We start from the raw sequence: 27,925 nt of genomic DNA, 5'->3' as shown, positions 1-27,925 counted from the left end.
TTATATCGGATATGTGGAGCAACGATTTTAGTTCTTCTCTTTATTTTGCTTAAAGGCCTAGTAAATGTTGGATTATTTGGTTTAGGTGTTGGATGTTAATAGCATTTGGCTTTGATTACAAAATGATTGATTTCCCGATACATTTTATTCATTTTAAATCTTTTATTTTCTGTGTACAAATTAGCCTTCGAGTGACGTGATGGGAGGTTTGTGCTTGTCAGTCGGGTCGGATCCCGCATTTCCTGTCCGTTACATAAATATTATTAAAAAAACCATTACGACAGTTTAGAAATTGATTTTTTTTGGTTATTAATCGAACTCCATTGTTTCTTGATGGTTCACGAACAACTTAATCATTCTTCTTAGATTAACTCTTTGTGCACGAAGCTTATATCGATAAATACGCGAGTGCATATTTTTCTTTGTAACTCAAGCCAAATTTCACATATGCTTTTATGAATCAATCAATATTGAGAAGTTTAGTTTAATTGGTATCAAAGTAATGTGTAAACATGGAAACTAGTTCACGAACTCAGCTTTGATTGTAAGCTACCTAGCCCGTTATCGTTATAAATAGAGGACTCTCTGCAACCTATAAATTAAATCATGACACTTTATGTCCTACTTGTGGCTAAAGTCGTACTTTAAAACCTAAGTTTCCTCGAGAAAAACAATTAGGTTACGACTTATGAATTCATCACTGAGCGATTCGTGAAGCCCAATCAGACTATCTTTTACTTGATAATTATTGGTATCCAGAATTTTATTATGATCCTCATAGCTCTTGTCTATTTTAAGTTCCGTCTCTTCAGTTATACGACCATTCAAAAAATATCGATCAGGGAATTAGATTGATATAAATTACAAAGTTAACCTTGGCATTTGTAATTCCATAATATATATATATATATATATATATATATATATGTTCTTAGATTGATCTTATAATGTTAGGCATCTCTATAACCTTTTAAGGAGAGCATGCTAACCTAATTGTTGAGGTTTGGTTGATATCTTTCTTACCCTTGAACATCTTTCAGAAGCAGACAGATTTTCATTACTTTGATTAAATACATTTTTGAAGGAGATCAATTGCCTATTTGTTAGATGAAGAATAGGTAAAAGTCTTCACTTAGGATAAAGCAACTCATATGCATGTAAAAGACGTCAGCTACGGAAATCAAGTGGGGCTTTGCCACATCCAAGAGACGTAAGGAGCACGACTGAAGTTGAATTTCACAGAGGGTCGATTCAGTCTCCCTACATTTCAGTCTGAAATCTGATAGTAGGCTAGTGTTTGTAGCGGTTTAATACAGTATGGTGTCCAAGTCGAACGAGGCACCTGGATTTTTCTACAAGATTGTAGTTTCCTCGTTAATAAAATTCTTGTGTGTGATTTTAATTTCCGCATTAAAAGTTTCGTATTATTTTAATTGTTAAAAGTATTACACAGTTTCATAGTCATATCAAATAAAAAGTTGGAGGTGTACTTTGTACCCTCTCCTTTTCAATTTGCATAAGAGGAGGTTCATATAATGAGGTCTCACAACTGACATGACGACCCCTTGATATAATAGGAGTATTTCGTGTACAAAAGTTGACTGTGTTCTCGGAACTTTTTCATACGATTTTTGCACAAACTGGGTAAAAATTGTTGATGCACTTAGTTATTAGAAACATCGATTAATAAAGAAAATGTAAAAGGTTTTTAATAAAATTTATATTAAGGGTTCTGACCTTCTCGAATGGTCTGAAAGAGAGGCAATTCTTCAAGAGAAACTAGATGCTCAAATCTAATTAAAAAAGGATATCCTTGCAAAAGTTCGCTTCGATATGGAAACTGAAAAGGAAAATCTATGTATCCTAAGTCTTCTAGTTCTCTAACTCTTGATTCTTGTATAAAGGATTACCTAAAATCAGGTTATATACGCGGCATATAGGTTTTGTAAAAACTGATATGATTCAAATGTCGTAAAAGATTAAAGCCAAGAGAAGCTTTTCCAAATCGGTCTTAATGGGTACTTTTGTGATATGAATTACCATTGTACATGTCAAATTTTTATACAAAATATTACATGGATAGGAATCTTCACAAGAAGGCTCTAGAGCTCATGTCTAAAATCAGACATTTTAAAGAAAATCTGAGAAAACACAATAAAAAGAGCAATATTGTCAATATGCGAGCTTTTTCTCTTAAATCCATTTCACAATTACAATGGTTTTTTGATAGTGGATGTAATCAACACATAACACGGGACCTATCATGGTTTGTGAAGGCAGATGACTACAAAAGAGAACCTATAACCTTTGTAGATGGGAGTTTTTGTGTCATGAACCACCTACGAGGGTATCTTTATAATTTTCTTATTTTAGACTAGAGGTGCCCATAGCTTGTTATTGGGTGCCTAGAACTCTTGTCACACGGTTAACGTGCTCGGCAACATGTATTAGTATCCAACTTTTGCCTTGGATACTCTTTAGTGAATTATTGAATTATTGTTCTTCCCTTCACTCTGAATTCTTATCTTCTATTTCTGTCTAAACCCTCATCTTCTTCCTCAACCTAATCTTAGATCCTTCTAAGTTTCTATTTGTAGTGTAGATTATTACAAATTGGTATCAGTAGCATATATCCTTTGGACCTGTTATGGATAACAAAGCATATGTTGAAGAATTAACCAGGAAAATTGAGGAGCTTACCACAACACAAGCAGATTATACTAAGAAGATGGATGAGCTTGCAAAGTCTCAGAGCGACTCATCGGTAAAGTATGATGCTGTGATGAAATCAATTACAGAGATCAAATAATCTCAGGGAAAACCAACTCCAGAACTCATGTATGCCATTAATACAGCTCTAGCTATTCATTTGGAACGTTTCCTTGAAGTTTCAGGTAGAACTCACACTAACAGAGATGTTCATACCAACAAATCTGATGGCATTTTGGGTGCACCACCAACAGGCAATAACATACCTTCCCCTTCAGGTGAAAATACTTTAATCCAACCTCGTTATGTATTTGGAGTTCATGACCATAATCAATTTCAACAACCTAATCCCAGGGTTGAGTTTCCAAAATTTGAAGGAACCAATCCTCGGTCATGGATACGCAAGTGTAGAAAATTATTTATTAGAGTTATTTTGTAAAAGGGTCGTATGTTTATAGTCTAATTAGGGTCTGGGTCGTAAAACATACAGTTGATGCAATAGGGTCATTGACTGACTTTGACTGTCTTCTTTATTACCCGAAAAAATTGTTAAAATGACGTTATATCCTAACGTAGTTAAATACCTAACCAATATCTACGGCAACATTTCATCGAACATGTTGACTACGTTCTCATTCTCAACTTCCTCTTCCGCCAACCCATGAAGATTGCTCACAAACTCACTGATATTTTTTTTAATCGTACTTATAGACTAGATCAGGTTACAGACTTCCATTCATTATTCTCTGCAGTTGCAATTAATAAAGTGATTTCCTTGTTGGATTTGAATAAGCTTTTGGTTTGATTTATATCCATTGAGATCAAGAGACGAATTTCTTTCCTCTTCCGGTACGAGTTTATGACTGGGGTGATTGTTTTTTTTTCTATAACAATCAAGTGTTAAGTTAGGTTTTCTGTTGGGCAAATAGAAAAAGAGAATGATCATTTTTGAGTTGGTGGTAAATGGTGAAGTTGAGGGATAAGGAATGAGAACCTTTTTTTCCCTATGCTTTTGTTGAAAGAATCTGATTAATGGTACCAAAAAAAAGGAATCTAATTGAATCTAATGTATGGGTTTGTTTTTTTTTCTAAATTTTGATTTTGGTGGATCTGTGTTGAATTGATTGAATTCGTTATTGAAAAATATATTTGATGCTGGTAACTAAGATAGAATTGAAAAAGAGGTTTTACTTATATCAAATTTGATGATGATTTACTTATATCAAATTTGATGATTCAATGTAAGTGGTGGTGTGGCGATGTGATGGTGGAAATAAGGATGATGGAACTTGAGAGGGGAAGAAGGAATGCAGAAGACCTCTCTTGTTGCTCGGCAAAGATAAGTGGAAGAACTTAATTCACAGAAATGAAGATAAAAAGATGGAAAAGGACCAGAGAGATAAATGCTTCATAATAATTAAACTGTCAACGCTAGTCAATTTATAGTCCAGGTGTTTGACAAAATAAAAAAAGTCAGTTAACCATTTCCTAACGGTCTTCGTCCAGTCAATGACCCTAATGCATCAACTGCATGTTCTACGACCCAGACCTTAATTAGACTATAAACATACGACCCTTTTACAAAATAACTCTATTTATTATGCATAATATGACAGATCCACAATTTGGCTTCCATATATCTTGAGGGGACGGCAGATGTATGGTTTCAGGAGTATCAGATTGGGAAACCAGTGGTGATGTGGGAAGATTTTCTCAGAGATATATGTCTTTATTTCCAAGAATTAGGTCATGATGACATTGTAGGAGAGTTTAATAAGCTTCAACAATTAGGTTCAGTCCTGGATTATCAAGAAATTTTTGAAGAACTAAAGGCATTGATGTTAGCTAAATATCCTCATCTTACAGAAAGTTACTTCACTTTTAGTTTCATCAGTGGCCTTAAGGATGCGCTAAGACTACATGTACAAATGTTTTCACCCAAGACATTAGCAAATGCAGTTTACCTAGCAAGAATGCAGGAGGCACTCATTGAAAATGCAACTAAGAAAACAAGAACTTCCTACAAACCACCCCCACTTTATGTACCCAGCCACCATCCTCAAAGAAATATTCCATCTCCAGTGACAAGTCCTAGAAAATTCACTAAGACTTCTCAATCTCCTACTGCCAATTCCCCACCTCCCATTAAAAGATTATCTTATGCTGAAATGAGGAAGAGAAGGGAGAGATGATTGTGTTCAACTGTGATGAGGTTTTTCAAGCAGGACATAAATATATAAAGCAACAAATTCATATGTTAGCTTCAGATGAAGAGGAATCAACTCAATCTGGAGAAGAATCCCCTTGTGATACTCCACTATCACCTGGCACAGAAGAAGAGGTAGAGATATCAGTGCATGCCTTAGCTGGAAATGTTTCACACAACACCATCAGGATTGAAGGTGCTAACAAGGAGCAATCACTAACAATCTTAATAGATAGTGGGAGCACCCACAGTTTCTTGGATCCTTGAGCTGCTGCAAGATGTGGAGTGAACATTAATCTTACAACTCCTCTATTGGTAGCTGGTGCTAATGGTACTAAAATGGTCAGTAATGCTAAGTGCCCTTCCTTCACGTGGCAAATGCAAGGGCATGAATTCCAGCTTGACATGAGACTTTTGAAGTTTGGTGGTTGTAATATGGTGCTTGGTGTTGACTGGATGAGAGATATGAGCCCCATATTATTTGAATTCAACAAGCTAACCGTGACCTTCACCAAAGCTGGAGAAAGAATTAAATTACATGGTAATACTCCTACAGCTCAAATCTCTATGATGATAGGTAGTGCTCTACATAAGTGGCTTAAGAAGAACAAACATGGATTGATTGGTAATCTTTTCGCCATTATTGCTAGTGAAAAGCAAACTGAAATACCAGATCCCATAAAGCCTTTGCTATAAAAATATGATTTTATCTTTCAAGAACCTAAAACATTACCTCCTTCTAGAACTCATGACCATCACATACCCTTGAATCCACTCACTACTCCTCCTAATCAATGACCATATAGAATCCCTTACATCCAAAAGGAGATAGTAGAGCAACTTGTACAAGAAATGTTAAAATCAGGTGTAATTAAACCCAGCCACAACCCTTTTTCTTCACCAATTCTCCTAGTTAAGAAGAAAGATGGTAGTTGGAGATTTTTTGTGGACTATAGAAGATTGAATGAAGCCACTGTCAAAGACAAGTATCCTATTCCCATAATTGAAGAACTGTTGGATGAGTTATTTGGTTCCAAGATATTTTCTAAGATTGATCTGAGGGATGGTTACCACCAAATTAGAGTATACCCCCCAGACACTTACAAGACTGCCTTCAAAACTCACAAGGGGAATTATGAATTCATGGTGATGCCTTTTGGCTTAACCAATGCACCAACATCCTTTTAAGCCTTGATGAATGATGTTTTTAAGCCTCATCTCAGGAAATTTATACTTGTGTTTTTTGATGATATCTTGGTTTATAGTCCTGATATGGACACTCACTTGAAATACTTGGAAATCACTCTCAGCACCTTAAAGCAACACACATTGTTTTCCAAGCTCAGCAAGTGCTCCTTTGGTCAGGATAAAGTTGAATATTTGGGTCACATTATTTCTAAGGAAGGAGTGGCAGCAGACCCCATAAAGATTGAATTCATATTACAGTGGCCTATTCCTATTACTTTGAAAGAGCTCATGGGGTTTCTAGGGTTGACTGGGTATTACAGAAAGTTTGTGAAGAATTATGGGGTCATTTGCAAGCCTTTGACAGACTTATTGAAGAAAGATAACTTCCATTGGAACAATAATTCTCAAGTAGCTTTTGATACTCTCAAGAGAGCTGTAAATTCCTTTTTTTTGCTCAGTAATAAAGATTTTATTAATAACCAATAGGGCTGTGCAAAAAAACCGGAACCGCGGATTTAACCCGTATCCGTCCGCAAAATTGCGGATTTCATCCAAACCGCAAGACGTATGGGCCGAACACGGGTGGGATTCTCAAATATGCACGCGTTGTGGTTGCGGTTGCGGTTGTCCTTTGAAAACCGCGGATTACCCGCACCGTAGGTTAGTAAAGTAAAACCTTATAACATAAGACAGGCCCAGACCCCAATTCAATAGCATTGGCTTCCACTAGGCTTAAATGGGCTTCCACTAGGCTTCCAATTCAATTCAATAGTAAAGTAAAACCTTAAATGAGCTTCCACTAGGCTTTACGCAACTGTAGTAACGAATACCAACTAAAAACACGATGCCAAAGACAGGCCCAGATCTCTTTTTTTTTTTTTTTTTTTTATCCCTAATCCGCAACCGGACCGCACAATCCGCGGGTGATTGGGCCGGTCACGGTTTGATTTTTCAAATCCGCAGCTTTGACGGTTTGGTTGCGGGTGACCCCTAATCCGCAACCGTCCGTCCGTTGCACACCCCTAATAACCAAAGATATTCAAAAATACAACCAAAGCCCATATTTTAGGCTAAATGGCCCTTTATAACTAGGCTTTTACATTATTGGAATCTAAAGTAAGGAAAGAATGGAATTTCAATTTTTTTGAGAAATGGAGGTCTTCCAGTATAAACAATGTATTCTCCTTTATTCAAGCCCGCACCCGTTTTTGCTTGAGTGTCAGCAGAGAAGTTGATTTCTCTGAAACTGTGAACAAAATCCCAGTGAAGTTTGGAGCATATATTGTTCCATCTTGTTGTAACAATCCATGGCAACTTCCCAGATTTAAAAGTTGATATAGTGGCATTTGAGTCTGATCTAAAGATGACATTAAAAAGGTTGTTTGAGATAGCCCACTCACCCGCACATATCACTGCCACTACTTCTGCTAAGAAATTAGTTGCAGTGCCTAAACCTCCTGATGCAGCTACTATTACTACACCATTGTTGTTTCTTCCAACAAATCCAAATCCTGCAGTTCCAGGATTTCCCTTTGAAGCTCCATCACAACATAGAAGAATTTGATTCTCTTTTGGGAGAGAGAAATAAATTTCTTGTACCTGAATTGATTTCACCTTTCTACATCTGAGATTGAAAAATTTAAGAACATATAGGTCATAAGAAGAGTTCCACATACATTGTTTCATTATGCAGTCACAGTCCTGTACCATCTTCATTATACTTCTCTTCAAATTTTCTTGATTAACTGCAGCATTCTCATATACCACCTTATTTCTCAAAAACCACAATTCTTTCATTGTAACTAAAGAAGCATTCCTCCAAACCTCCTTTATAGAAGGGCTCTTTGTTTTTGCTAACTTTAGAATGTCTTCCAGAGAATTAGGATTGAGAAAGTTGAATATTCTTCCAAGCCGTTTCCATATTAATTCACTAAAGTTACAGTACCAGAGTATATGTTCTAGAGTTTCTTCTGAATTTTTGCAAAAGGGGCATCTGGAATCCAATTGAACTTTTCTTCTTTTTAAATTGTCATCTGATGGGACCACTCTTCTTACTATTTTCCATACACTGCTTGAGATGCTAGGGTGGATGCTTGGATGCCATACTTGTTTTGTCCACTGCAATGTTGGAAATTTATTCCTTATTAGTTCATAAGCTGAAGCAACTGTGAACTTACCTGTTGAAGTACCACACCATATCCTTCTATCACCTTTATCATCAATCACTGGAAGTTCATTTGCTCCAAAGAAAGTTGAATAATCTGAATGAATTACCCATCCACCATTTTGAAGAAAATCTGCAACTTTAATCTTTGGATTGTTTATCAACACATCTGTATTTGTAAATATTTCACATAATGGTTTTTCTTTTATCCATGTGTCTTGCCACACATATATGTTATGACTATCTCCAACTAACCATCTTGAATTATTTTGAACTTCAGTGAGAACCCACTTGACACCAGGCCAAATTGAGGATTTTTTGTAATATGTAATCCAATCTCCATTAATATTTTGGAATTTTGCTCTAAATTATTTGTTCCATTCTTCTTCTCCATTTTGAATCTTCCAACATAATTTCATAAGTAAAGCTTGATTCAATACTTTAAGATTTTTGATACCAAGTCCACCTTCTGCCAGAGGAGAACACACTTTATCCCACTTTAGAGTTAGCATCACCTGACCAAAGAAAATTCTTTATAATCCTTTCACACTCTTTCAGAACTTTTGCAGGCCATTTATATACTGACATACTATATATGGGTATGCTGTTTAGCACAAATTTCACTAGAATTACTCTTTCTTGAAAAGATAGTAGATGACCCATCCATCCAGCTAATTTGTCTTGAAGATATTCCACAAATCCCCACACTTGTGCAGACTTGACCACCCCTGGATTCAAAATGATTCCTAAATATTTATCAGGGAATGAAGATAAAGGCATATTACATTCTTCAGCTAGTTGTATTTTTCTTGATTCATTGGTGCCTCCCACAAAGCATTTGCTTTTTGATGAACTTACAATTTGGCCTGATGCTTGCTGGTATTCTTCAAGAACTTTCATAAGTCTTCTAATATTCCTTTTGTCTCCATAATAAAACAAGAATATGTCATCTGCAAAGAATATGTGAGTTAGTTGAATTCCATTTCTGTTAACCATAGGTATGAGATGTTTTTCCTCCACCATTGCATGCAACTTTCTACTGAGAACATCTTCTGCTATAACAAATAATAATTGAGATAGTGGGTCTCCCTGTCTAAGTCCTCTACCCACATTGAAGTAGCCTACTGGACCTCCATTGACTAAAACATAAATTTTAGCTGATTTTAACAGAACATGAATCCATTGAATATGATTTTCAGAAAAACCAAAATATCTCATAGCTTGAAAAGGGAAATCCCCGCTGAGAGAGTCATAAGCTTGTGTAATATCAATTTTGAGTCCCACATTTCCTCCTCTTCTTTTGATTTCCATTTCATTAACTAACTTTGATGCTAAAACAATTTGTTCTTGTATGTTTCTGCCTTTGATGAAAGCACCTTGTTGGGGGGAAACAATTTTTTGTATAATCTTGCCCAATCTAGTGGATATGATATTTGTGAACACTTTGAAGCTAAAGTTCATTAGACCAATAGGTCTAAATTGATTGGCTTTTTTGCATTCTTTACTTTAGGAAGTAGAAGAAGGAAGTTAGAATTCATACCAGATGGAACAAATCTTTTCACAAAGCTGTAACTTCCACCCTAGTGATGGTCTTGCTTGATTTCAACATGTCTTTTGAGGTTGAGACTGATGCTTGTGACACAGGGGATATGTGCAATTTTGATGCAGAAAAAGCAACCAATTGTTTATTACAGCAAAGGCATGGGAATCAGATTTCTCTCTATGTCCACCTATGAAAAGGAGCTATTATCCATAGTAATGGCAGTGACTAAATGGAGGCCTTACCTCATGGAAAACCATTTTACCATCTTCACAGATCACCAGAGCTTGAAGTACTTCATGGAACAAAAGTTGCATTCCATGGTTCAGCAAAAGTGGCTTTCCTAGCTTTTAGGGTATAATTACACAGTTTGTTACAAGAAAGGAGCTGAGAATAAGGTGGTTGATGCCTTATCTAGAGTACCACACTCTGACTCATCACAGTGTCAACTCATTTCATAACTGCAACCTGCTTGGCTACTGGAAGTGCAAGCTAGTTATAGTTCAGATAAAGTGGCACAAGAACTGTTACCACAACTAACTGTATCTCCTTCTAGTAGACCTCCTTATACACTGAAACAAGGAATTCTCAAGTACAAGGATAAGGTTTATATTGGCTCAGTAGGGACTTTAAGGCAACAAGTTTTAGTTGCAGTCCATTCTTCAGCTATGGGGGGACATTCAGGTACCCAAGCCAGCTACCAGAGAGCAAAGGAGCACTTCTACTGGATTGGAATGAAGAAATACTTGTACCAGTATATTAAAGAGTGTGACATCTGCCAACAACATAAGATACCACACACATCACCTGCAGGGACTACTCCAGCCACTTCCAGTTCCTGATCAGGCTTGGAAGTACATATCCATGGTCTTCATCACTGGACTCCCAAAATCAGAAGGCAGAGAAGTCATCATGGTTATGGTGGATAGGTTCACCAGCCATTTCCTTCCACTAAGTCACCCTTTCACTGCCTCAGTTGTAGCAAAGGTATTTCTAGATAACATTTTCAAACATGTACTGCCTGCCACCATAATTTCAGGTAGAGGCAATATTTTCCTTAGTAACTTCCGGCAAGATCTATTCACCAAGATGGGGACTGCTCTTCACATGAGTACAACATATCACCCTCAGACATATGGACAGACTGAGAGGGTGAATGCGTGCCTGGAGTCATACTTGAGATGCATGACAAGCTATAGACTTACCAAGTGGGTTAGTTGGTTATCCTTAGCAGAGTGGTGGTTCAACTCTACTTATCACTCTAGTTTGAAGACTACACCCTTCCAAGCTTTGTATGGATACAAACCCCAACAATTTGGTCTTTTCTCTCATCACCCATCAACTAATGAGTCCGTTGAAGAGTATTTACAAAGAAGACAGACCATGGGAATAATACTTAAGTCCACTCTTGAAGAAGCACAACACAGGATGAAACAACATGCCTATAAGAAGAGATCAAAGAGAGAATTCAAGGTGGGTGATTGGGTTTACTTAAGACTTCAACCATACAGGCAAACCTCAGTTCAGTTGAGGAGGAGCTTAAAACTGTCTGCTAATTTTTTTTGGTCCATACCAAATCATTGCAACAAGGTGGCATACAAACTGCAACTCCCTTCTACCTCCAGAATTCACCCAGTGTTTCATGTCTCACAGCTTAAGCCAAAGATTGGTACATGATTTCTACCTCAAACAGTTTTACCAGCTCTTGACTCTCAAGGTTGTATGAAGATTGCTCCACTGTCTACCAGAATGATCAAGAAACATCAGGAGCAAGTAAAACAGATTATGGTTCATTGGACTCACTCCACTGCTAAGGAAACAACTTGGGAAGACAAGGCGGTTATAAGGAAACAATTTCCAGATGCGATTCTTGAGGACAAGAATCATGTGAAGTGAGGGGTATTTGTCATGAACCACCTCTAAGGGTATCTTTATAATTTTCTTATTTTAGACTAGAGGTGCCCATAGCTTGTTATTGGGTGCCTAGAACTCTTGTCACACGGTTAACGTGCTCGACAACATGTATTAGTATCCAACTTTTTCCTTGGATATTCTTTAGTGAATTATTGAATTATTGTTCTTCCCTTCACTCTGAATTCTTATCTTCTCCTTCTGTCTAAACCCTCCTCTTCTTCCTCAACCTAATCTTAGATCCTTCTAAGTTTCTATTTGTAGTGTAGATTATTACATGTTGCTATATCAGCAAAAAGTAAATGATCAAGCTTACCCAGAATTCCTGAAATTCATCAAGTCGCTTACGTTAAAAATATGACTGCTAACCTCCTTTATATCGGTTAAATTTGTGACAAAAGCCATAAAGTTGTCTTCAGTGTTGAATGATGTGATATTCAAGATACGTTAGGAAAAGCAATTTTTCATGCCGTTCGTGGAAAAAATAACTTACATCTTTTAGATATATTTAGTATATCCTTTGTTACAATTTGACTAAGGTACAATCTATACATTTATAGAATAAAAGTTTTGATTACATGAATTGTCGTTTTCTTAACAAGATTATTAATAAAGAACTTTCATAGGAGTACCCAAAATTAATTAATGTTAGAATCGATGATATTTGTTGGTACATCCGTTGGGATTCTTGGTAGACCCCAATGGGCAAACCCTCAAGTTTTTTGGTTCGCCCATCACAAAGATAATTATACCACCAGGGATAGTAGACTAACAAACAAACTTAAAATAAAACATGGTAATTCGTCTAGTGATTGTCACAAGTTCAATGGGTTGTAAGTGACCCTCTAGTTGAAGAAGAAGAAAAACAGATGATTTTTTTTCTTCGAAGCATATAATTTATTAAGCTTTTTACTTGATGTTTTAGGGTTTTTTTTATGTTCCAAAATAGATGAGTGTTTAAGCTTTTTTTCCCAAATTCTCACTAAATTGCCCTTGCTTTGGAATCATATCATACCATTAATTTTCATCGAAATCAGTAGATGGATAATTAGTCTAATTTTTAAATCCACTCCATGGAGTGTAAATACTTTATCCCAAAAAAATTACTAACTACACTAAATAGAGGGACTAAGAACTAGGTGCTTTAAATCTTTAGGAAGATATTAATAAGGATAGATTTGGAAAAAATTTACTCTCTATGTTGTTTCTTAATCTGCGTGAAAACTCTACAACATCGAGTAAAATGGAACGGAACGAGTAGGATATGTGGTACCTAAAATTCATCAATTAGGTTTTGATTGGTAGGTCTTCAAATCAGAGATCAAGGGGTTGATGTTGGAGTAGAGCTATGGTTTAGAATGCCACAAGAAAAGCTATACTTCTGAATCTTTTGATAGACAACAATACCCGTAAGAACCCATCAGAACTGAACTTAGAATAATGCTTCTTCACTTGCAACAATACCCATAAGAACTTAGAGTGCTTCGTCACTTGACTCACTTCCAACAACATATTTACCAAGCTGCTTGTGTACTTCAAAGGCTAATAATTTGAATCCAAATGCAAGATGGGAAATAGTGTGATGATGTCCAAATTTTTGGAACAGGTTGCTTGGTAGATCTTGGCAATTCAATAAAGATAATTGCCTTCTGAACTTCAATCGATATCTCCCACAAGATTATTTCAGCAGAAGAAAAAATATCACGGTGGAAGATGCGGCATGAGCCAGGATAGTGTTTAAAAACGAGTGAACATACATGACCGACCACCAAAATTATCTAACAAAAACGAACCACAATGGAACTGTATACTGGTGTAACAATTTCATATAACCACCATTCAACAGTAAACATAATTAACTGGTGTTATCTCTAAATCAAAACTGCATCCCAAGCTCGGAAAGTGCATGTCATTTCAGTTGGATAAGAGGATTTCTATCAGAACAAATGTTTTAACTAGGCAGCATCAGAGAAAAGGATTTTAATTTAGCACAACCCGCTTGTACGAAAATGTCTCAAAACAAATAGTAGATATGGCTACATAACCACCATTCAACAGTGAACGTTGTTAACTAGCATTACCTCTAAATCAAAACTGGATCAGAATCTCAGTAAGTACTGTCATTTCAGTTGGATAAGAGGATTTCTATCAGAACAAATGTTTCAACTCTAGGACAGCATCAGAGAAAAAGGATTTTAATCTAGCACAACCTGCTTGTACGAAAATCTCTCAAAACAAACATTCACTAATAGTAGCCAAAATCTTCATATGATAGAAACACAAAAAAGTCGAAACATATATAAAAGCAACCAAAATGGTTTCTAATGTCAAAATAGTAAAACGGAACCCAATACATTTCTGAGTACTCATCTCTGTCTACTGCTTAAGATGAGGCACCACTACGGAGAACTTGAGATTTCTTTGACTTCCTTGGTGCCAATTGAGTGTCAGCCTACAACAAAATGAACCAACATCAGCAAGCATTAACACAACAAGTATAATTTATAAATGAAAACAGCTATAATTCTGTTAATATGCCAGCGACCCTCACCTCTTTCTTAACTGCTTCTTCCTTCTCTGACAAGGTCAGCTCGATGTGACAAGGAGATGACATGTAAGCTGAGTCAAAGATGCACATTGCAGTCAGCTTAAATTGAAAATCCAACAATCCAAAAAAAGAGAAACAACACATGTTTAAAAGGAGACTTACGGTTAATTCTTCCGTGAGCACGGTATGTCCTACGCCTCTGCTTCTGAGCTTGGTTAACTTGGATATGAGAAATGTATAGTGAATCCACGTCCAAACCTTTTACCTGCATCATATAATAAGCAATAATTTGGATGAGTAAACTCTTAACTCGATGAAGTAAACATACAACAGAGAAGAGAGACCTACATCAGCATTGCTCTCAGCATTTTTAAGCAGATCAAGGATGAACTTGGCGGACTTAGCGGGCCAACGTCCTTGTCCATTTGAGTGACGGTTCTTGGCTTGAGCAGTCCTACCAACACCACCACAGAAACGTCTGAAGGGAATGGCTTGCTTGTGTGCCAACACATCCTCCAAATACCTCTTGGCTTTAACCAAAGGCATCTTCCTTAAAGAGAATGCTGTTTCCCTAGTGTTCTGAAAAGCAACATACAAAAGAAATATGAGTAACTATGGGCTAATGTATTTAAATAAAAGATCAAGAAAATAAAAATTCTATAAGACAATCAAATATAGCTAATGCAGGCATATTATTAGAAAAATTATTAGGATAGAAACCGGAACTACCCATAATTTCTACTGGGCAATCAAATACAGGTCAAATGCTGGCTTAGTCATGTGAAGAATTAGGCCGGGAAGGAGTAAAATCAATTCAACATCTAGAAGGGTGTGATAGATCAAACCAAATAACAAGAACACACCAAAGATAACCGAAACTCGTATGTCAATTAACGTTGACATTTGCCTCAGGTTGACTAGGTTAACAAGCCAGTGAATATCATGTTACACAATAGATATTTAATCATCAGGCGAGCTGAGCAGAAAAGCTAAGTACCAAAGTATAGAAAATTGACATACACACAATATCCACAACTTATCCTAAGAGTCCACTATTCAAAGGGTTATACACATCAAATTCTCCGTTAATTAACAACCAGATGTATTAATTCTATCTCAGCATTTCAGACCTTCTTCTTCTTCAAAGCCAAGTTGGGAACTAAATAAATATTCCAGCTTAAATACTAATCAATAATTAACTAACAACTCATTTGGTCAAGCTTGAGGGTCAAGCTGAGTTTAGGGATCTAACTTAGAATAACAAATCCTACTAACCCTAAATCCCCAGATTCTCAAATAGACAAACCATTTACATCACGACCATATTTTCACTGAATCAAGATAATAATATCCAAAAACTCATTCGATTAAGCTAACAAAATAAATAAAAACCTCTTGTAACAATATATAAGTAAAAACCCCAACAACCATCGTACCTTGAAATGAACACGAAGATCAGACCCCCTAGCCTTGCAGGCTGAAACAGAAAACATCATAAACACCACACTCAGTAACTACACTCATCTAAAACCCTTCAACTATGAAAAGAGAAGAAAAAGATAATAAAGATTAGAGATGCTTACACTTGGTGGGATTATCGGGCTCCTTTGAATACTTCACCTGTTAAATGCAAATCAAAACAAAGAAGAACTAATCAGTACCCGAACAATCAAATCAAGTAATAGAAGCTAAGGATGTCGTAATTGATGTTGTAATGGAGGGATTCAGATCTACGCACCATTGTTGATTTAGGTTTTTGGTGATTTCTTCTTCTTCTTTGTCTGGTGAGCCGACAGTAATGCGGCACAGAAGTAGGTTGTAAAGAGATGAAGGGATATCTCTTATAAACCTAGGGTTTTGTAGGAATGAAGGTCAGAGTTGGACTGGACTGGATATTTTTGTAGAAAGTTTTCTTACCAAGTAAGCCCACGAGGATACTTCTGAAGCCCAGTTTGGTGTTTGGAGCGCCGTGCACGGTGCACCTAACATTTTCGTTTTCAAAGGAAGGAAGAGGTGCCCTTGCTTCTATTTTCTAAACTCATTTTGAATTGGATCATCGAATTGCTGTAATCTGGGTTCAGTTTTGTGCATAGTACCCTTCAGGCAGGCAGTCTTGTTCAGTCTCGTCATTAGGGATGGCCATTTGCCCCACCCAAACTCATCCTCATGGATACCCGTCCTTATTGGGTAGGGTTTTACCCGTACAAACAGGATTGGGGTTGGGTATGAGTAATACCCGAAATTAGTGAAGCGGGGATTGGATTCTAGGTCCCCGTCCCATACCCGCCCCTACGTTCCCATTTTAGGATTTTTTATTTTTATTAATTATTTATATTATATTTAAACTAAACTATTATATTATATTATAAAAGAAAAGGTAAAAGTATAAGATATCATTAATTATTTATATTATATTTAAACTGAGAAATTATATTATATTTATATTATAAAAGAAAAGGTAAAAGTATAAGATATCATTAATTATTTATATTATATTTAAACTAAGAAATTATATTATATTATAAAAAAGATACTTGATAAGAAATAATTAAGAACTAAAATGAGTGATGCTCGTTTATATACCAATTTGTTTTTCTTTGTTTGTTTTACGATGAATTTATGAGTTTGAAATTTTAAATTATTATTATTATTATTGGTTGAACTTAGGTATTGATTATTAAATTAACTCATCATATTTGAGCTTAATGTTTTGGGTAATCCGTAAAAAACCCGACCCATACGGGTATTTCTCATAACCGCCCCGTCCCAGATCAAACGGGTAATGGGGAGGGTGTGAGTTTTTTTTTTGAACGTGGCAGTGACTGGGATACAAGATACCCGCCCCATGACCATCCCTAGTCATCATTGCATAATCTAATCCTTCTTTCAATTACATTCAGTTTCGGAGACCCCTAATGGGAACTGATATGGGTAGTAAACACTGTATAAATCTAGACACAGATAGGCGAGTCCACCTCAAAATAGTGTGGAAGTATTTTAGCAAAATGCCGCGAGCTCAATGATGTAAGGAGAAAAGGCTTGGTTCAAGTTTTTCCTTGCTAGTAAAAGAAAATGATTTAAGCAAGCAAGATTTATCATGTTTTCCCTGGGAAGTTTGGTGGATAAAAATGTTTGTATATTCTGAAAAAGGAGAAAAATGGAACCTCCAACTCCAACAACCTCTAAGGGCAACTTTAGTGTTGCAATCCTATAATTCTAAATTGCTATCCCATATATAACTTTTTATTTGGGAATTTAGTTGTGTGATCGTACTGAGCAACCGAGCAACGTAGTTTAAAACTTCGTTTAGAGTGAAAAGGACTTTATAAAACCGTTCACTGAAAAGCAATTTATAAAACCGTCTTATTTTCACTTTCTATTTTATAAACAACTCAGTTTATAGAACCATTTACTTCAAATGGATTTTAGTTCTTTAAAAATGAGTTTAACTTGGCACGACTTTTATAACACCGTGATGCTATATTTGAGAATTGCCAAATTCAGTTCTCAAATATGGAAACTTCGTTTGGCAATTTGTGGAGGACCGTTCTTTAAAAATGAGTTTAACTTGACACGGCTTTTATAACACCGTGATGCTATATTTGAGAATTGCCAAATTCAGTTCTCAAATATGGAAACTTCGTTTGGCAATTTGGCTACTAATATAGCTTTTGACAAACAGGAGTACGCTTCATTTTGTTGCCAAATATGGCTTTTAGCAACAACGTTGCGGTTGCTCTAACATTCCTTCGTGGATGGGATGGCCTAAAACAAACCGCTTTACTTAAAATCCAACATTGAAAATTGACGTAATAAAAAAGACTGCTTCATAGCACTGACATGACATTTTCTTAATTAATTTATGGTTACAAATATTTCAAAATGTTCCAGTTCCATTTTCTACAACACATCTTTCTTTAGATCAATCCCAGTGTTACAGTGCATCTGGGATCAATTTCGGATTCACCCTGTGCACTCTATGAGCAAACAGATAAATGACAAGTTCATTAGAAGGTATAGCTCGACATAAAGCTTGAATAAGCAACAACATCAACCCAATCTGGAAAAAGATCCTTTAATTTCTTCGAAGAATCTACCATATACTGGTCTAGTACCGAAAGGTTCACCGTTAAAGCTTCAGAACTGTTTGCCTGCAAGAGTGTAACAACAGAATTCATTAGTGATGACTTGTAACATAAAATATTGAGCACCTAGTAGGAAATGTAGGAAAATTTTACAAATGTGACACTACTTGGTAAATTCTTTACCTCAAGCCAGAAACTCCAATCATCGTTACCAACTCCGCTAAGTCTACAAATATATGACGGTGGACCACCATCCACTGTTTCAGGATCTGCAAATTATCTCACTTGGTTTAGGATTTGCTCATCGCTGATAGATGTGCAAAACTATTTTCGACGAAACAAACAAAGAATAAGACTATTTGCAATCACCTGTAATCTGATTGTCAGCAAAAGACCAATTTGACAGAGGACCTGTAATGTTAAGCACTGAAACCCAGACCTCCTTTAAAGAACTGAAACAAAAGACAGAAATTGATCGTACAAATAATATGAGAATACCATATTTTGAATCTACCATTTCAACAATAAGATGAACATTGTTTAGTCGTAGTTCTTACCCTAATGAAAGTTCCAAGTGGACTTTCCGCGCTGTACCAGAAACTGTAGTTTCTCTATGAGTCAGGTGAGGGAACTGAGCATATTGCTTTAAGATATCATCACCTCTATCGGGGAACTTCAAGCTTCCTGAAAACAAGAAATTTACTGGAAAAAGCACCTGCATGAGAAACTAGCCGTCAAATTTTTCACAACCAAAAGGTCCAAGACAACCATATTGAAGAACCAAGTTTCACAACTACCAAGACTTTTATTGCGGCTCTTAATAAAAAACTTTCGTGAATGAAAATCCTCAACAGAAAAGAAAGAAAAAAAATTATTTTAAAGATGTGCTAAGTTTGAAAGAGCAATCTGAAATGAACAATCTATTCCTGGAACCTTGGATTTGTGCCAAGAGTCTGAGATCTGAATATGCAATATCCAAGAATCCAAATTGACACATGCATCAAGCCATTGCTGGTATGCAGAATATATGCAAATAAGATGTCGGTATATACCATCCAAGTTCTCCGATCTGACTCCTGGAATTTTTCCAAAGATAACTCTGAACTGATCTGCAGCTCTTCTGCTACTTCAGGAGCATATTTGAAAAGGAAATACAATGAGTTTGAATCTACCACTGAAAAATCGTAACTGGACTCAGCAACTGACCTTCCATCTGTAGTCCTCAAAAGAGATCATTTCAGTAACAAAAGTAAAAAAATAAAAATCAGAACATGCAAATCAAATGTAAAATGATAAGAGAGATAACTACAGTTCAACCTACATGAAGTCGCACTATAAAACAATATACAGATGAATCCTCTTTCAGAGGGAAGTTCAATTGACATGCTTATTTTGAGATGACGATGAATTTTTTATTTTGTGAGACCAATAGCACCCGCATGAGAACAAACTAGAAGCTAAATTTCAGCGAGGGTTCTCTATTCATTACATAGAACGTCCCTCCAAAAGTCATCATCTTCATAAAGATGTAAGCATAATGGGTCTGAAAATCAACGGTTTTTGAGCTTCTTATTTTAGCTGCACTCGTTCATGATATTAGTCACACTTTTACAAAAAATTTATCACTAAAAGAGCTTGGAGTACATGATTTGAATAGCAATATCATCAAAAATTAAGCCTAAGTTTGTCTTTATGTAGGCTCTACAATACAATCTAACCGCAATGTCAAAATAAAAATGTCAATAGAAGCTTCCTCTATTGAAGGAAGATCTAATAATCCTTGAACTACAACAAAATGAATGCATACCCCGTAAAAATGCTAGCGGAATTCTTGAGAGTTCGTATTATCATGTAAATTCACATTTCTGATGTGTATAATGCTGACAAGTCAAAAGACGCAAGCCAACTCAAAGATCTTCTCCCTATTCGCCCCATGCTTAGGATTCTCACTTTCAATTTCATCTTTTTAAAATAATAGTAGCATACATTTTTTAAGGAAAAGGATAAACCTGAAATGTATTCTATAGTATGTTCATCTGACATTTGTTGTAAGACTAATGTAATACTCCCTCCTTCCCAAATTAGATGAGCTAGTTGGTTTTAAATTTTGTCCCATAAATAGATGAGCTATCTCTCTAATCAAAGGGATATTTCTAAAACTACCCTTTTAATTGATTATTGGTACTATAAGAAATATGTATAATTTGATAGCCATGTTTATATTCGTTGCGTAGGTGTTTTAAAATGCTTTTCAACGGTATAAAGTTTACGAAAAACCGTGGTATAGTTTAAGAGATAAATCATTTCTAAGTTTTACTAGTTATTATCCATAAGGGTATAATTGTAAAAAATACTTAAACATACTCCCCTTTCCTCCTTGCCTTATGAATTGTGCAAACTACAACTAGCTCATCCAATTTGGGACGGCAGGAGTATAGAGGTATAATGTAGATAGATTAGAATCGCCATTTCTTAAATTACCTGTAGTTACAAATGTGTGCTGAAATATGAGCCTTTTTGGTGCAGATGTGCTGTATGGGAAAAACTGGGAAGACAGTGCCAAAGCCAACACGGTTATATGCAGCAAGAACTGCACAACTGATGATCTGGCTAACCAATTGCCAACAACAGGGATCAATGGTCCCACACACCATCCTGTCACAAAACCAACTAACACTGCTACTACAATATCAGGAACAAAATATCCTACAAGAAGAGAGTATTTCTTAATCGTTAGTTACTCTTTGAGGATAAACAATTCTCTGAAAGCTAATTAATTTTTCTAAAATCAAAAAAAAAATCTGGAGGATTTTTTTTTTTGTATTTTGAATAATTTAAAGAACACTGGTGAGAATATTTAAAGCCTAAAACTATAAACGGAACCTCTAAAAACACAAAAGTAGCTCGTCATATACCACTGATTAGTGATTATGGACAAATTTACAAAAACTAATATTATTGGTAGGTATATATAACATAAACAACAGTATACAAATCATTCCAACTTGGGAACCCGAACTCTGTCATCTCATCAACACTAACCTTATAAGTTAAGATTGGGTTTTGAAACAACTTGGTAAGTTTCTTTCTGAAATGTAATGTGTGGAAACATTTATAAAAACAACTTTCGGAAGTCGAAAACAACTTCTGCTTCTCAGGAGTAACCTCTCCTCAGCTTTCGTGTTTTTAGGTGGTTGTTTACGAGCTAACTGTTTACCATATAACCTTCTAAACTATTTGGCTTACAGAAGTACTTCTACATCTGCATCTGGTTGTGAAACACAGCCTAAGAAAGACTGTAACAAGCCACTAGCTAAACCAGCTTTAAGATGGACAGCTCATCTACAAAACAAAACCTAAAGTGGTGAAATTGTTCCATTTGATGCCCTGTAATGCACCAGTACGTTCAATTTACTAGGTCATCCCTGCGACTAACTTTTGGTCAACAACTATCCTAAGAGTAAACAATTAATCCAAAATTACATCAACTTTAACCACCGTCAGCAATATAAGGGTTGATAGACATACCATAGGGAGATGGAAGAGAACCCATCATACCCATCTTCTCGGTCACAAACTGGATAAGAAACCCCCCGAAGTAAACACAGTATGCAAGGCAAGGAATCAGAGGTATCACGTAGCTCATAGATGACCTGTTACATCCATCAACAGGTTGTTTAGCATCCTAAAAAGAAACTTAAGACATATATCCATACCCAGAATTGTATGCATTCCATTGCCACAAAATTGCGTGAAAGAAAAGAATAGAGAGTATCTAAAAAATAGTTGCAGAGCATTTATTCACATATGTCAGAAGATTGGAAGTTATCACAAGTGAAAGTCAAAAACAGTACTTGAATGATAGATAACCAAAATATTTGTTTGATAGGCAGAACATAATCCATGCAGGAACCATAAAAGCAGTCAAGCAGAACGACAAGAACCCTCCGCCCAAGCCAGCTAACAGGTAAACCTGGACAGAAAAGATTCCAAGTACGGTCAATTATTAAGACATTAGATCTTCATGAATTGTGCTGGAGGCACAAGAACTAACACAAAACCCATGCTTTCGAACTGTACAGCGGAATAGGTTGAAGCATTGTATTGCCATTTTCTGGAAAAACAAGAGTATATAAATTTGCACATCGGATCCACCTTATGATCTGCATGCATGAATGAGGATTTCTAGTTTTACTTTTTACCAATATGAGACATCGCATACAGACAGATGCATGACTGAGTTTTATCACCTATGATATTTGTGATTAAAAATAAATATATATCATCCCAGGTAAACATTCCTTGACTCGTCTACTTGTGATACATGCACAGTTTGTGATGCCAAAACCTAGAATGAGTCAAGGGAACCAATACTGGCATACTAAGGTTTACCTGCAGCTTGTTTCGGAAAGGCTGAATGAGCTACAACTGACAACTAGGCATCACTAAAAATGCCAACTACAGTGAACATGTAATATACGGGTTATACTAAGTAATGAGTGAGGTTACTTACCAAAGTGATGACTGCATATAATCCAAAAGCCCCCCAGAATCTTGCTTCATCAGATAGCGCCTACAAGGTTTACAGAGCAATAGAGTATTCAGGGGACTCTTTCTCTCTCTCTCTCTTTGTATGACGATGTTTAATTACAAAAACAAACAAACTCAAGGATTAAATGCAGTAATACAGCATGAGTACATAACTTTCTTTCATTAATCTGAATAAGATAGACGGCCTGATTTGCTTCCCTCTACTAAGTGGATGGGAACTATCATTTGAGCGTCAGTATGACCATGGGCTACATACAGTGGAGACACACTAAACGTTACCAATCCACGCAGGAATTCAGGACGTGCATCACAGTTATCTAGAGGTGGAAAATTAGAAATCAGTAGACTAGGACACTAGGTAGTCCACAGTTACTTAAATGTTGATTAATAATTATGCAATGGAAAAAACATGTAAGTAGCTATCTTTCCATTTCTACTTTCTCAAAGTTCCTTAAGCATTAAGACGAACCCTTCAAGTACTGTCAAATTGTTAGATTCCTCCCCCACACACCCCACCATAACCACCACCCTCTCTCCTGAATATTCATTTGCTTTTTGCAAGTTTAGCTTTTCTTTTCTTGTGTCTAATTGATGACCAACATTATAAGGTTTATCATTTTATATACTCGCTTTTGATGGCAATAGTGAGGGAAGTAAGCGAAATGATCCATACGTCACTATAGATTCCAAAGTATTCCTTAGGTGGTGATGAAAACATTAACAGACAACAATCTTGAAATAATTTTTGGTACTACGAACTTCTGCATGCTGGATAATTACCTCTACCTCTGTTGATGTTTTAAGAACGGAAACATCTTGAGAGTGAGGAAAGCGTCTCCAAATAATTCTTGGAATCAGCAACCCAACAAGTGAGCAGGGAACAAACATCAAGAAAGCCAAACACGGATGAGCGAACCTGTATTATTGGTAGTGTAATATCAGAAGCCATTCAGATATTCATCAATTTACAGATATCCTCACATGCGTGAACATGTCTTATCCTAATCTCTGTTGAGTGCTGGAAGAAAATACAAGTTTATGATGACCACCCACATTAGGTTTTGTACACCCAGAGTATAAAGGTCCAACATCGTGTTTACCTATAGTGAAACAGAATTCAAGATCCTATTTGTTACTCAACTGCTTGTAAATAAGAAGTAATTGAATAACAGATAATGGAAGTTCATAGGAGATAAAGGAAATTCAGGAGACTTAGTTGGATATAGCAATGGGGCGGAATTCACTAGATATCCCCTTTGTATCACACTCATCAACTCATAAAGCATAGATGTGGCAATGTGAAAAGATTTTCAATACTAACAAATTATTATTTTCAATTGATCAACAACCTCCAGTAATTCAGTAAATTGCCTAAATGCAACCACATAGACCAGCATAGTGGGGCCTTATATGTTTTGAGTAACCATGAAAGACCTCTAATTTACCATACTAATTTACTAAGTAATATGAACGACTGAGTTAACAAAAATGAAATGAAGAAACTTACCAACTCATTGCATGGCTAGAGAAAAGCAATCTTAAAATAGCAAAGAGAACAGGAATAAAGATTGCAAATATAACTCCGACAGCATGGAAAAGCATTCCTGGAAATAACAGTTATTAAAAAGAATTTAAACAAGCAAAGGAAAAAAAAACTCAAACATCAAGTGTCTTAAGCTGAATATACAAGTGGGAGAAAACTCAGATGAATTGACGAAATGCTGGAGATGAAACTTTTTTTAAATAACAACCAACATACCCTTGATAAAGTCACAGGAAGTTCTAAACCAAGAACGGACCCCACTGTTCTCGAAATGCAATAGGAAGGGCATGACAAGAAAGATAGCAACAGGAAGACTGTGAAGTATCAGAGCTGTCTTTTTTGAATAGTATACCTGGACAAAACAATTAGGAAAAATATACATATCAAAACTGATGATATTCCAGATGAATCAGTGACTATGGAGAAAAAATGCTAAGATAGTATGATTTAACGAATGAATAAAAAGCAAGATTGTTGACATTAATACCGTGAAGCAGGCCAAGTAATCAAAGAAAACAGCTCGGTCCTGATCATCCTTGATCTCACTTGCTCTTTCACGAGCATTTCGCAGTTTAGATGAGCTTGTGAATGCTTTTATCAAACTGAACAGATTCTCTCCTCGTGCTTGCATGCTTCCTGGTCTATTTGGTAAGATCTTTCACATTAGAAATTTCCTTTATAGAATACTCATTATAGTTTCAAGTATACTTAAAATTTGTACCAAAATAGCATGTGTAAAGCATACATTAGTCGGTCCACAGTATCGGAGGATGTATGATAGAAATAACCACCAAGAAGAAAGATGATATCAAGCCCAGGAATGTCACCAGAATCTTCAGATAAAATTCTGTAGTCTGTATCCCCAGGAATAACAGGGAAAATATCCTGCATTAAGAAAATCATTTGCAGGATAACAAACAACCAATAGCTGCATGTGAATTAAATGGCCACAATACAAGAATATGTAGAAGCACAGTTACAACAACCATGTGAGAGTAACAAACGACAAGCTTGGTACTGGGACCTAATTTGCAGAAGTGAAACAGAACACACCCAAGATGTGAAACCTTACTATGGTAGTTTTGGTAAAACTTAGAAACACAAAAAAACAGCCATCTAGACAATTAATCGTACAAACAAAATGAGTGCCAAAATTTAAATCATCAGAACTAATTTTGGTACGACCAGTAAAAGTTTGGCGAACACGCATCGAGTGCCAAGATCTTAACAAATAATGCAAAATTTATATGAAAAGAATATCAGATATAAAGTGAATACCTGTGCGGCACTATGTGCCATCGGATACACGGCAGACTCAGAATACACTAGAGACGGCCAGGACCCAGGTCCAGATTGGCAAACTAAATCTGTTGATTAAAAAAGATAAAAGGTAAGATACCCTCACAATCTTTTGAAAACATGACTCAACGGTACTTTAGTGTATTTTTGGTTATTCACTGAACATAAGGTTTACCAGGTTCCTGACGCTGGTTTAATCTTAAGTCAAGTGGATTAAATGAAGATATGTTAAAACTTTACCAAAAGAACGATTTTGGAAATATTTGAACAAGAGAATACCTAGACCACCAGTCCCAGATGCTTCAATATTGATAAAAGCACCAATAGTACTTTGCCATCTATGAGTTTTGGCAAAGCCATGTGAACCCTAGAGCATTGTGCATGAATCGTCAAAACAAATTCCTTAAGCTCGTTTCAGTTTGTGAGAGAAGCAATGAAATAAAAAGCAATCAAGTAGTAATTCACTATCCAAAATGTTAATTCCTACGTACCAAGAGAAAAAGTTCTTCTGCACCGTTGAAAAGAAGAATAACAGGTTGAGGAGGGACCCAGCTAGAATCAACAGTGAGTCTTGCTATTTCAAGCATTGATGCTACAAATACAAAAAACAACTGCATGTAAATAAAAGGAGCATTAGAATGCAATTTATACAATATATATGGAATCGAAACCATTAGACTCACCAACACATGAAGCACAGTCACTAGCACCAGGAGAACCTAGTGGACTGTCGAAATGAGCATTTATTAAAACTGATGTATCAGTATCTCTTGATTCCGTGGATGAAATCCTGCAGATTTAGTTGGGTCAGGTCTTTAGGAAAGATATTCTCACGCACAATTACAAAACAAATCTTGTAGTTGCTGAAAACTAGCCACTAATGCATCTACGAAATTCTCAAATACCAGATAGGCGTAATGTTTCATGTCAATAACTACTTCCAAATTCAGTCTCTCATAAGAACATCCATAAAAATGAAAAAACTCAAGAAACTGAACACTACCTTGCCACGATATTAGTATGATTCCTGTAAGCAAACGCGATACTATGACCTAAAAACAACATCTTGAACGAACCAGCAACAACCGTTTCCTCAATCTCAATTCTACAAAATCACAGCATTCCAAAGTCCAATCAACTATAATCTATAATTTCCATCAGGTTAACAAAATGATGACACGTTGACTCCAAATTCGATCAACATCATCACAAGCTACAGTGTACCAACACACTGACCTAATATCCGGTCCAGCTCGTCCCGCTAACTTCTCTAACTCCAATTTAATATACCTGGCCGCTTCCATTAAACCTGGACGTCCTTCCTAGTACATCAAAACAGTAATATTAAGAAATCAAATCTGGAACAAGAGAAAATACAAATGAAGGTAACAGATAGTAGTAGAAAACAAATTTCTAAGAGTGTGTGTTATACTGACTTGACGACCATCGATTTGTTGAGACAAGACAGTAACGTGTTGAATAGCTCTAGCTTCAGAGAATTGATCAAGTGGAGCATCAATTTCAAGTGGTTTAATATGTTTTGTATGAATAATCATGTAAGCTAATAATGACATGATGGAATATATAAACCCTAGACATATCAAACATTTGAATCCTGATAAATCTCTTGAACTCAACTTAAACCCCATTTTTAGTCTACAAATCTTATGAAAAACACTCGATCAGGAGATGATGATATTTCAGAAATGATTCCTTGCTTATTTGAACAAACCTCCTCCTCCTTTGTTTTGGTCGTGGGCTGACTCGTGGCTATATATAATAAATGTGTGTATACATTAAAATAGAATTTCGATAATAATGAGGTTATTATATGACTATATATGATGTGAGTTTAAACGGAGTCCGTTACTGGATCATGCTTTTGTTTTGTTCCGTCATATATAACGACGTTTTTACATGAAGGCCAAATGTATATTACGGCCTCTCTGGTTTCTCTGCAAAATAGACGTTCAAGGCTTCAAAAAAGAGCACATATTTTGTGTCGGAGTTGTTAGTTCTGGATGAAGTGAACTATGTCTTTGAAAATGCAAAAGAACAGAGAAGTCAGATTCAGGGTGAGCTGAGCCAGGAGCTCAGGACAATACCTGAACAAGGAGGAATTTACAAAAAAAAAAAAAAAAATGTTAAAATAAACAAAAAAGAGAAGCCAAAGAACATGAT

General features: G+C 36.0%; 4 protein-coding genes across 5 annotated transcripts; 1 reads left to right on the top strand and 3 right to left on the bottom strand.

Annotated features, from left to right (window-relative positions):
* Positions 1 to 6,109: 6,109 nt before the first annotated feature.
* LOC113295235 (uncharacterized mitochondrial protein AtMg00860-like) lies at positions 6,110 to 6,589 on the top strand. Its single transcript, XM_026543586.1, has one exon. The coding sequence runs from the start codon at positions 6,110 to 6,112 to the stop codon at positions 6,587 to 6,589; it is 480 nt and encodes a 159-aa protein (XP_026399371.1).
* A 615-nt stretch (positions 6,590 to 7,204) lies between these two features.
* LOC113295234 lies at positions 7,205 to 8,661 on the bottom strand. Its single transcript, XM_026543585.1, has 2 exons — positions 8,523 to 8,661; positions 7,205 to 8,436 (listed from the first exon to the last, which is right to left on the bottom strand). Exons 1-2 carry the CDS (start codon positions 8,659 to 8,661, stop codon positions 7,205 to 7,207), a joined length of 1,371 nt encoding a protein of 456 aa, XP_026399370.1.
* A 5,152-nt stretch (positions 8,662 to 13,813) lies between these two features.
* On the bottom strand, positions 13,814 to 16,109 carry LOC113298433 (60S ribosomal protein L17). The gene is made up of 7 exons (XM_026547180.1): positions 16,005 to 16,109; positions 15,850 to 15,886; positions 15,703 to 15,743; positions 14,615 to 14,845; positions 14,429 to 14,531; positions 14,270 to 14,337; positions 13,814 to 14,170 (listed from the first exon to the last, which is right to left on the bottom strand). Exons 1-7 carry the CDS (start codon positions 16,005 to 16,007, stop codon positions 14,102 to 14,104), a joined length of 552 nt encoding a protein of 183 aa, XP_026402965.1. The 5' UTR covers positions 16,008 to 16,109; the 3' UTR covers positions 13,814 to 14,101.
* A 1,961-nt stretch (positions 16,110 to 18,070) lies between these two features.
* LOC113298432 (endoplasmic reticulum metallopeptidase 1-like) lies at positions 18,071 to 27,826 on the bottom strand. 2 transcript variants are annotated; one of them, XM_026547179.1, is made up of 21 exons: positions 27,181 to 27,826; positions 26,981 to 27,066; positions 26,748 to 26,849; positions 26,428 to 26,534; positions 26,236 to 26,336; positions 26,024 to 26,111; positions 25,724 to 25,812; positions 25,191 to 25,330; positions 24,933 to 25,086; positions 24,662 to 24,797; positions 24,410 to 24,506; positions 23,689 to 23,818; positions 22,865 to 22,924; positions 22,206 to 22,324; positions 21,880 to 22,004; positions 20,833 to 21,057; positions 19,404 to 19,564; positions 18,909 to 19,066; positions 18,721 to 18,803; positions 18,535 to 18,620; positions 18,071 to 18,417 (listed from the first exon to the last, which is right to left on the bottom strand). In XM_026547179.1, exons 1-21 carry the CDS (start codon positions 27,391 to 27,393, stop codon positions 18,274 to 18,276), a joined length of 2,604 nt encoding a protein of 867 aa, XP_026402964.1. In that variant the 5' UTR covers positions 27,394 to 27,826; the 3' UTR covers positions 18,071 to 18,273. The 2 variants fall into 2 exon arrangements, with proteins under 2 accessions (XP_026402964.1, XP_026402962.1); XM_026547177.1 differs by having other exon boundaries at positions 23,683 to 23,818; positions 27,181 to 27,824.
* Between the last annotated feature and the right edge of the window lie 99 nt (positions 27,827 to 27,925).

The sequence above is a fragment of the Papaver somniferum genome, chromosome 7, assembly GCF_003573695.1.
Source record: "Papaver somniferum cultivar HN1 chromosome 7, ASM357369v1, whole genome shotgun sequence".
Lineage (NCBI taxonomy): Eukaryota > Viridiplantae > Streptophyta > Magnoliopsida > Ranunculales > Papaveraceae > Papaver > Papaver somniferum.
The sequence above is the reverse complement of the archived record's forward strand: the minus strand, read 5'-3'. Positions and strand labels throughout refer to the sequence as shown.

Bases quoted from the DNA above. Each gene is read 5' to 3' on its own strand.
- LOC113298432 (XM_026547177.1), bottom strand. From the start codon at position 27,393: ATGGGGTTTAAGTTGAGTTCAAGAGATTTATCAGGATTCAAATGTTTG. The intron at 25,813-26,023 runs GTATTCTCTTGT...TTTAATCAACAG, and splicing joins ATCTGGGACTGGTGGTCTAG to ATTTAGTTTGCCAATCTGGA. The intron at 18,418-18,534 runs GTAAAGAATTTA...ACACTCTTGCAG, and splicing joins ATTGGAGTTTCTGGCTTGAG to GCAAACAGTTCTGAAGCTTT.
- LOC113295234 (XM_026543585.1), bottom strand. From the start codon at position 8,661: ATGGAGAAGAAGAATGGAACAAATAATTTAGAGCAAAATTCCAAAATA. The intron at 8,437-8,522 runs GTTAGTTGGAGA...TTACAAATACAG, and splicing joins GTTCAAAATAATTCAAGATG to ATGTGTTGATAAACAATCCA.
- LOC113298433 (XM_026547180.1), bottom strand. The intron at 14,532-14,614 runs GTAGGTCTCTCT...TATATGATGCAG, and splicing joins ATGCTGAGAGCAATGCTGAT to GTAAAAGGTTTGGACGTGGA. The intron at 14,338-14,428 runs GTAAGTCTCCTT...TCTTTGACTCAG, and splicing joins TGCTCACGGAAGAATTAACC to CTTACATGTCATCTCCTTGT.
- LOC113295235 (XM_026543586.1), top strand. From the start codon at position 6,110: ATGAATGATGTTTTTAAGCCTCATCTCAGGAAATTTATACTTGTGTTT.